Source organism: Cynara cardunculus, assembly GCF_001531365.2.
Source record: "Cynara cardunculus var. scolymus isolate 2C chromosome LG 1, CcrdV1, whole genome shotgun sequence".
Classification (NCBI taxonomy): Eukaryota; Viridiplantae; Streptophyta; class Magnoliopsida; order Asterales; family Asteraceae; genus Cynara; species Cynara cardunculus.
In genome coordinates, this window is record NC_037528.1 from 33,412,717 (window position 1) to 33,422,841 (window position 10,125).

At 39.4% G+C, this 10,125-nt stretch overlaps 1 protein-coding gene across 1 annotated transcript; it reads left to right on the top strand.

Annotated features, from left to right (window-relative positions):
- Positions 1–5,728: 5,728 nt before the first annotated feature.
- On the top strand, positions 5,729–6,370 carry LOC112502497 (uncharacterized protein KIAA1211 homolog). Its single transcript, XM_025106466.1, has one exon. It carries the CDS (start codon positions 5,729–5,731, stop codon positions 6,368–6,370), a length of 642 nt encoding a protein of 213 aa, XP_024962234.1.
- Positions 6,371–10,125: the final 3,755 nt, after the last annotated feature.

The following is a 10,125-nucleotide window of genomic DNA, read 5'->3' on the forward strand; positions in this document are numbered from 1 at the left end:
TGAGCACAACACATCAATCCTCTCCGTGGATTTAACCACGACCATAATTCACTATCCGATAACGGTTCCAAGGATCGATCCAAACGCCCTCTATTCGACCGGTACATAATCAAGTCCACTTTTAATGACTATAAAAATGAGGACGCCATGATCGTTTTAGTCACCATGGAAACATCTCAATACCGGTGCTCYAGTTATTGAGTCTATAGTAAAATGTTTCACAAATGAAGCAATAAAACAAGTCAAGTGATCAAAATGATCCATATTCCAAATAAAAATGTACATCATATTTCGAATGAAAACAAAAGCTCAATAGCAATTGATGAGCACAATGAGAATTTGGAACCAATATATTCGGATTAGGAAGCCTGACGCAAATGGCTATCCTCGTGTCAAGTGAGATATGAAATCCGTACCTTAACCGAATTTGACAATTAACGCATGATCAAACGGAAATTCACGATCAAGTTTGATTTGCCCGCGTGCCTAACGAATGCATAACCGGTTACTATTTACAAAGCATAAAAGAACCGTAACGTAATTATTCCACTAAATTTACTTAGGTCTTAATATATTTAAACAACGTAGAATTCAAGAAGGACAGCTGGATAAGAATTGAAAAGTCAAACGTAAAACTTAACCTTATTTTCTTTCGATCCAACCGCTTCCGTCCCTCTTATTTCTAAGCATTTTTACTTTGCTTAGAAACCAATCCAGATTATATTGTCTAAATAGAAGCTGTAGATTGATGTCAAAGGAGTCTATTGCTTTTTAAATCATCTCATTTGGATCATCCATCTATTTTATATGAATTTTACAAAACTGCAAATTAATCCTGGATACAGTATAAACATCCTCGAAAACACACTGTTTCGAGCCACTTAGATTCATAACTGGAATTTTGACCCTTAATGAAAGTTGTAGTATGCAGTATGATCTTCCTGACTGCAAAATACGAACTTAATCCGACTTACGATTTGTGAGTTATACACTATCAAAGTACGGGAGTTACATTGTCGGTAAAATTCGATTCCGTAATTCCCGACTAACTTTTATGATCCAACTTCCGTGATTTGCTACATTTACATGCTATAATCATACTTCAACATAATAAACAGTAAAACAAGTCTAATGATCGTTAACCTAAGCTTAATCATGCATTTATACTCTTTTCGGCATTTAACCGAATGTACGGTTAAACATATACCCACAATCTAACCATATTGAAACTATAATATACCCTTTTCATTACTACATCAATATAACCAGTCCTAGCATCCTAAACATCAAATATATCATGATTTTGACACCCTTTTCATTACTACATCAATATAACCAGTCCTAGCATCCTAAACATCAAATATATCATGATTTTGACACCCTTTTCATTACTACATCAATTTAACCAGTCCTAGCATTCTAAGCATCAAATATATCATAATTTTGACAACATCAATCTGTAAACTTAGACATAAACATAATTTATAAACCTTTCTTAATAACCCTAACATAAACACCATAATTAACTGAATGAAATTTATACCTTTAAGAAGGGTTCGAAGAGTGGATTCCGAATATATAATTGTTACTTCGATCCACTTAGAACTTGACGTGAAATTTAGAAAGAAGACAGATAGATTTTTGGAGAAAGTATTGAGAATTGAGAGAATGAGGCGGTGATGAAACCGTCCTCATTCTCGTGTATATATATATATATATATTTATTTCCTTTTTATTTTTCTTTTTATAATTATATATATATATATATATATATAAAGTTTAATTATTTGACGGTTTTACTCCTTGAAGTTAGATTCTCAATTTTACGTCAAATTAAGTATAAACTCAACTTTTGACACAAAACTAATTTAGGGTACAAGTTGGTTAAGCATAGAATACAAATATGTTATGCATAATTTTACCAAAAATTCACTTAACCCAATTTGTACGAGTTAACGAAACACTGATATTATAAAGCTGAAGGAGGAAGTCTATGTTCAACAACCTCTGGGGTTTGAAAGATCCACACATCCAGAGTATATCTATTTCTTGGACAAAGCTCTGTATGGACTTAAACAAGTGCCTCGAGCCTGGTATGAACGTCTTTCGTCTTTTCTTTTATCGAATGGTTTTGGAAAAGGTAAATCGATACTACTTTGTTCATTAAGAGGTATAAAGGTGAGATGCTTCTAGTACAAATTTATGTAGACGACATTATATTTGGATCAACAAACCAGAGGCACTGTGATAAGTTCTCTACTTTGATGAAGAGTGAGTTTGAAATGAGCATGATGGGAGAACTAACATTCTTCCTCGGCTTGCAAGTAAAACAGAGGGAGGATGGTATTTTTATTAGCCAAGCAAAGTATGTCTCTGACATATTAAAGAAATGTCAACTCTATAACTCTTCCATAATGAGAACACCAATCGTTACGGGAACTAAGCTTGACATAGATCTATCTGGAAAACCGGTGGATGTTAAGACTTACCGTGGAATGATTGGATCATTGCTGCATCTCACGGCTAGTCGACCAGACATTATGTTTGCTACGTGTCTCTATGCTAGATATCAAGCCAACCCTAAGGAATCTCACCTATCAGTTGTGAAAAGAATCTTTAGATACCTAAAAGGAACTCAATTTCTAGGTCTCTGGTATCCAAAGTATTATGGATTTGATCTTATTGCATATACATATTCTGATCATGCAGGATGCAAACTTGATCGAAAGAGCACATCAGAGAGTTGTCAATTACTTGGAGACGAGCTTATAAGTGGACTTTAAAGAAGGAAAATTGTGTATCTACCTCCACTGCTAAAGCAGAGTATGTAGTCGCAGCCAGCTGCTGTTCCCAAGTAATATGGATGAAAACTTAACTGAAAGACTATGGCGTTGAGTTTGACCAGATTCCAATTCTGTGTGATTCAGAAAGTGCCATCGCAATCACAGCCAATCCTGTGCAACATTCTAAAACAAAGCATATCGACGTACGCTACCATTTCATCAAAGACCATGTAGACAAAAGTACGATTGAAATGTTTTTTGTAAGTACAGAACATCAGCTTGCTGACATTTTTACAAAGGCTCTTGATGAAAAGAGATTCAACTTTTTGGTTAGCAAGTTGGGTATGCTCAATCTTCACTAACATAGACAAAGCCTCTGTATGTACTATACAGAGCATCTGCATCCGTCTTGAGCACACTTCTGTATTTTTTTAAAGTTTTGATCCATGAGACAGAGCCCTTGCATAGTACATGCAGAGCCTCTTGCTCAAGTCTAAATAGTCTTGTAATACAGAGACTCTGTATAATACATACAGAGCCTCTATACCTTGTTCATCATACTTGTGCATTACTTATCATTTATGATCCAAGCATAGTTCAAGGGGGAGCAAATCAAACAGAGCTACAGTCGAGGGGGAACACTAGATCATGCATTATATAAAGCCTCTGTATGTACTATACAGGGCCTCTGTCTCTACAAACTTTCATGATTATAGGGTAGAGCTTCTACCTCTAAACATAACAAGTTTGTTAGACAGAGGACTTGTATAGTCCAACCATGAGCCTCTGTATGAGATCCTAAGGTATGTTATCTTACACTTAAGTAGTACTCTAGTTTCTTTCTCAAAATTTTTAAACAATCTAAGCACAGTAACTCTACATTAATATAGAGCTTTTGTCTCATGGTTGTTGTTTTGTTCAAACTAGAGTATGAACGCTTGTCAATTTCATCCTAAAGCTTTTAAAATATATCATTTTAAAAGGAAGGCGTACAGTTCTTATTTGTTAGTATTTTATTGACTGTCATTTACAAAAGCGTCACCACCTGTCTTTTTAAAATTTCAAATAACGGAGGCGCCATTTGCAGCTGGCAGGCCACGTGGCAACTCCCCACAGGCAACCTATTCAGTTTTCGGACGCTTGGGGGGGGGGTAACACTCAAGTGCTCTACTTTTATTCTATTTAAACAAATCTTTTACCCCAAATTTTCTTTTACGCCTTCAAATACTCTCAAAAATATCATCGTCTTCAAGCTCTCGAACCGCCATTAACAATCTTCAAAAAGCTTTCTGGAACTGTAATCTTTGGTGCAAACGTCCAAAATCTTTCTCCAAGTAAGTATATCAAACCCTTCTCTAGACCTGTTAAAGAATCAAGAACCGATTAGCTTCTAAACGCTAGTTTTTCCAAAACCCTCCATCAAACCTGCAACTATGTCTTCCTCCTATTCAGGAAACTCTCAAACACACACCACAACCCTAAAAAAATGGAAGAAACCAGCCAAAATGTGGTTCCACTTCCACTAAAACCAAACAACCATGCCCTTCAACTCTCCTTAGACAGTTTTGACCCAAAAGTTCACCCTGTCATTGACATCCTTTAACACTATTTCTTGAACCCTGCACTTACAAACACGGAAGATCTTTTCCTTGAGCGTTTTATCCAAGAATTTTGACAAACTTGTTCTGTAACTGAATCCCAACGAGGGATAGTTGGAGATTTCTATGTACCCTCTTCCAAGGAGTACATCACTGTCAGGATTTCAAGGTCCCTATTTTCGCATGTTCTACAAATTTTGTTAAGTCCCATAATTCATAAAGTGAAAAAGTAATGAAAAACAATAAGTGATGAAGAACCAGAAGATCGATGAAGACATCAAGGCAGAATTGGCCAAGTCTGGAGAACAACCAGAGGGCTGATGGACGACCAGGGATGCGATGGAAAGAGCATCTTCATCGCCCCTCTTGTCAACAACACTTAGAGAATTCTTCATCAATTCATCTTGAGGCATACGATGAAGACTTAAAGATAAGGATGATTCATCATACCATGGAAGACAGCTGGAGATGACAAGTCGACAGCTGGAGATGACAAGTCGACAACTACACTTCGAGTTTATCTTAATATTAAAGCTTATCCATAGTTTAGATAAACATTATCTGTTAATAGAAGATTAGCTAAAAATTCTCATTACATAGTTATCTTCTTATTAGCTTTCTAATATAAATAGGTGATTAGGCCTATTGTACTAAATGTCTTTTTTACGTTTTTCTTATCAATAAAGTGAAACCTTTGAAGCTCAAGACTGTTCTTTATTGTTTATAATTCATTCTTGAGTGTTCATCACTTTCTCCATTAAAACACTATAATTTGGTTATTCTTAACTAGATTATAAGTGTTATTGAGAGATCTGGGATCAACAAATTCCTACCAAGACGGATCTTGGGCTGAATGAATATGCCCCTCTCCCATCTGGGGATGAAATAGTGTCGTTCTTGAAGTTCTTGGGGTACAACAAGGCAATTCAATACCCTTCTCAATACCGATGACAGTACCTGCCACCAATGTGGAACACAATGTTCACATTGGTGAATCGCTCCTTGACAGGGAAGATTGGAAGTTTGGACATGTGCTCAACCAACATTCTCCAAATCATGTATGGGATCTTCTTTGATCTCTCGTTGAACTACTCCTTGATCCTCTACACGGAGTTCAAGGTTGCTATTGCCAAGAAGTGCCTAGAGGTGGCTAAGGGAAAGGACTTACCAGCGCTCCTGTTTTCTTATTTTTTGGGTCTTCTTCTAAGACCCATTCTTGACGAAAACGACATTGATGTGGCAAATCTGCCTATGCACAAGGTGAATGTGCTTACGTACTAGAAACCAACTGTCAACAAAGAAGGCTATGCTACAGAGAGGCCTATCCCGATGAAACTGTTAGCATACATGAAGACGAGGGAGGTGAGGAGAGCATACAGACGTGTACACGAGGCACTAGACCTAGTGCCTCGAACCCTGGCACTCATATGGTCCAACCAAAAGGATGAGGGAACAGAGGATACACAAAGGCCTCAGGCAGAGGAGGAAGAAGTGAGATTGGAGAAGGAGAGAGAGAAAAAGAGAAAGAGGGTAGAGGAAAGAAATAAGAGAGTTGAAAAAGAGAGGATGAGGAAGGAAGAGGAGGACAGAGTGGAAAGAGAAAAACTTGAAGAAATTGCTCGTTTGAAAGCAGAAGAGGAGAGAGTAGAGAGATCAAGACAAGAAGATATTGCTCGTCTAAAGGAAAAAGAGAGAATCAGAGCAGAAGAAGAAGCCAATCGAGGCTTGGAGCTCTTCTCGAGCTCTGAAGAAGAAGATGACCAAGAACATCATGATGATGTTGCTGGGTCAAATGAAACAAGTGAAGGGGACGACGCCCTTGAAGATGAAGTGGGCGTCGCAGTTGAATCTGAAGAGAACGAAGAAGATGAGGAGGGAGGAGGTGAAGTAGCTGCTCTGTCTCAGGGCGAGCTAGAGCAGCCAAGGATGGTGAATAGGCACATTTATTTCCCTAGCCCAACTCCCAATACTACCACATCATCTGACTAAAATGGTCGAGACACGAATATCATTGAAGAAGAGGTGCACACCTCGATTCCTAACCTGCCAAGCCAACCAGAGGTCGCATTTGCCTCTTGTCATATTAGCCAAAGGAAAGCCACATCCCAGGGATCACCCTCTCAAACGGGTGAAACCTTTGAAAGAATAAGTGATATGTCTCCCCATATCACGCCACTCTCCCAACCAGAGGAATTCGTTTCCTCTATACTAGTGATTTCCCCATCTTGTTCAAAGCCAAGTTTAGGTGCACAAGACTTGGAGATTCTTGACCAATCTCCTCGTCCACTCGTGGAGGGTCCTCTAGCTGGCTCTGAATCTGCCTTGGAACCTCTTCACGACGGAACAACAGTAGTGACCTCTCCTCCAAGAGAGCCACAAGGATCTGTTGGAAATCCTTCCTTGTCCAACTTCCCACAAGTCGAGAAAAAAGGTGTCCTTGGAACGAGGACTCACTCTGGCTCATGTGTTGAACCAGAGGTTACCCCGACAGCATATGTCACAAGGGACAAGTTCCAGTTCTTTGCCACCTCTGTGTTGTGCTCCTTGGATGAGCAAAAACTCAACATGGCCCATGTAGAGCCATCTTCTTCTGCATCTGCTTTGGATGAAGTTCGATCATCCTTAGCAGTATTAAGGGCTAAGTCTATGACGAATGCCTCTCGACTCAATCAACTTCAGGAATTGACAGCCAAAAATGTAGAGGCCCTACAAAGGGTCCTTGCATACATTCAGAGGGATGAAGCTTCTACTTCATCTCAAGACGCTCAGGCGCTCATTCCTCTGAATGTCTCTATCGATTATGTCACCCAGTTAGAGATGAATGTTGTGGGTGACCGTCTCCTCCAGAAAGTGGCCAACTTCACGTCTGATTTCAACAGCAAGGCCAAGAAGGTAGCAACAAAAATACGCCTTTCCTTGGCAGGCTTCAATTACCGTACAAACATGGAAATCCTCGAAGTCTCGGAAGCAACCGAGGAGATTCTCAAACTTTTTGAAGCCAAGATCAAGGCCATGCCTACAGCAGACGAACAGAGGCCAAAAAGAAGAATGGAACCAACTGCATGTGCTGAGGCCTCGAAGAAGAGGAGGCTTGATGATGATGAGGACCTAGACATGTCTGGCCCTCAAAGTCGTCAAGAGAAGGAGAACCAGCCCACAGCCCCCCCCCCCAAGTACCACTCCAAGGGCTGCCCCCTCTATCTTTGCCCCATGCCAGCCAGTGCCAGAATCATCAAGGCAGAGAGCACATAATGCGCCAGTACATGCAGAGGCACTGAGGAAAGGGAAAATGCCTGAGGCATCCACAGTAGAGCCAGAAGGGCAAAAGAAAGATGAAGAGAATGTGATTCAAATCTTATCGTATACGTCTCTTCATCCGAATCAGAAGAGCCTCTATCATCATCCACATAATATGCCATGGAGACTGCTGCTCCATCTACAAGGGGGCATGAAGAAGAAGAAGTGGTGACATTAAATGTAGCCGATCCAACACTAACGGCTATTCCTGTTGCTGTCCCACTTGAAGGAGTTACAATTGCTGCACCACCACCACAAAGGAACACACACAGAGCCAAGGTCCCTGCCCAAGAGACCAGAGTAGTCATACCAGCTATGAGGCAGAGGGTTCCTGTCAAACCAAACAGACCCGATGCAGGCACAAGCAGCAAGCCTTAGAGCTCCAAACGACCCTCTGATCGAGTAAAATAGATCAGAGATAGTATGGATGTGATAATGAAGCCCACACCCCATGACAAGCCAATCAAGGACAAGGAAGATAGCTAACACCTCTACCAATTCCTCTACATCCTGAGGGATGAGACACCAGTCATCAAGATCAACCTACATCCAACGGCTCAAGAGAACATCAGGCAGAGGTTCTTACAATGATATACATAGCATGTCTCTGCAGTCCATTCTGTCGATGGCATCAAGCAAGTCCGCGACATCAAGAAACAAACCTTCGTGCACACTCAAATCATCTTCCATGAATATATGGTGGAGAGGTCTTGTGGACAGATTAGCACTTTCATAGATTGTGATCTCATAAATCTGAATCCATGGGATCTTTTGTCTCTATACTACTTCACGGATCATAAGAAGGACAAGGGGATAAAATATGCTCTGGCCAATTTTGCAATAAGATAGACAATGACGGACCTTCTGGACTTCAGATGCAAGTTTGACTTTCAATTGGCTCTAGACCTAGGAATAGATCAACTGAGTGGCACTGCGCCAAATGAAGATCTGCAAGACATCAAAAACATTCCCTCGTGGACCGTGTTGGTGGAACCAGAAGTAAGGGTGGTCTTCCGAACGAACAAGAAAGAAAACATTTTTACGAGAAGACCAACGCTTTAAATATTCAAACTCAACGTTGCGCTACATCAAAGATCATCTACTCAGGAGCAGAGATAACACCCCTGGAGCAAAGGAAAGAGCAAAGATAATTCTAAGGTCAATCAATAACTTGTTGGAGTTTTGAGAGCTTCTTAGGAGGTTCTGTAATCTTCAACACATCTAGGCCTTTTCTCTTGTAAGCATTTTTTTTATCTTTTCAAACAAATGTAATTTCCTTTCCTCGTTTTGTAACTCTTAGATAGAAAATGTAACACATAGGTTTATTTCAACCTCTAGCTTCGACTAGACTTGTGTTTTTCAATTCTAGTAAGAGTCCATCTTATTTACACTTTGGGTGGAGATTGTTAGACCCCATCTTGTGAAAGTGTAAGTAAGAAGCCTCTTACTCTAGTCCATAGGACTTATTCTTTAGATGTAGTCTGGACTAAGAGCTCTAATGTAGAAGTCAAAACCCAGAGCTCTTACTTAAAGAGTCAAGGATCTTACATATAAAGCCTATGCTCAATCTCTGTGGACGATCAAGCTTTAAGCGCCAAAGAGCTTAAGCGCTTGATGCAAAGCTAAACTCCAGACACAGAGCCTCTACATAGTACATACAGAGTCTTTGTATATACATAACCTCTACATAGTACATGCAGAGCCTCTGTATATACAGAACCTCTGCATAGTACATGCAGAGCTTCTGTATAGTACATGTATATACATGTAGTCCAGACATTCTCGCAAGCGTCAAATAGAATCAAGGCGACTTGACCTGGTCCGCTCCACTTTTCAAGGGCAGTCAACGAAAAGGATGCGGACTCGACAACTCAGAGTTTGAAACCATAATTATAGCATAGTTTGTTTGACTTAGGCGTATATAAGGAGGCTTCTTCCTCAGGTTCAAATAACATGAGTGTGACTACTTATACTATAGTCTTTTCTTGTGAGAATACGTTTAGATTGAGAATTGTTATTTTCATCTAATAAAATCATTCGATTTATTCTAGTCCTCTACTGTTCTTATTTATATTGAATATTTCGTTTGATCAAACTCAGTACACTGTTAGTACTTCAATCATATTCTTTATCAACTGTGTTTTTCTGAGAATTAAGAGTATCTGGGTTCCAACAGTAATGTTCTTGCTTAATTATTTATACTTTATATAAATACATATAAAAAGTTTATTTCACTTTTGTTTATATTAAATTAGTTGTTGTACAAACACAACCAACTTCTATCAACACCATCTCTCTTTATCAAGAATTAAGCATGGAAAAAGCCTCTAGTATTTGTACCTTCTCATCATACAACTGCAGTAACAACACCCAGATTCCAATATATATATATATATATATATATATTAAAGATACAATTCTGGATGGTCCAGATCTGTCCCCAACAC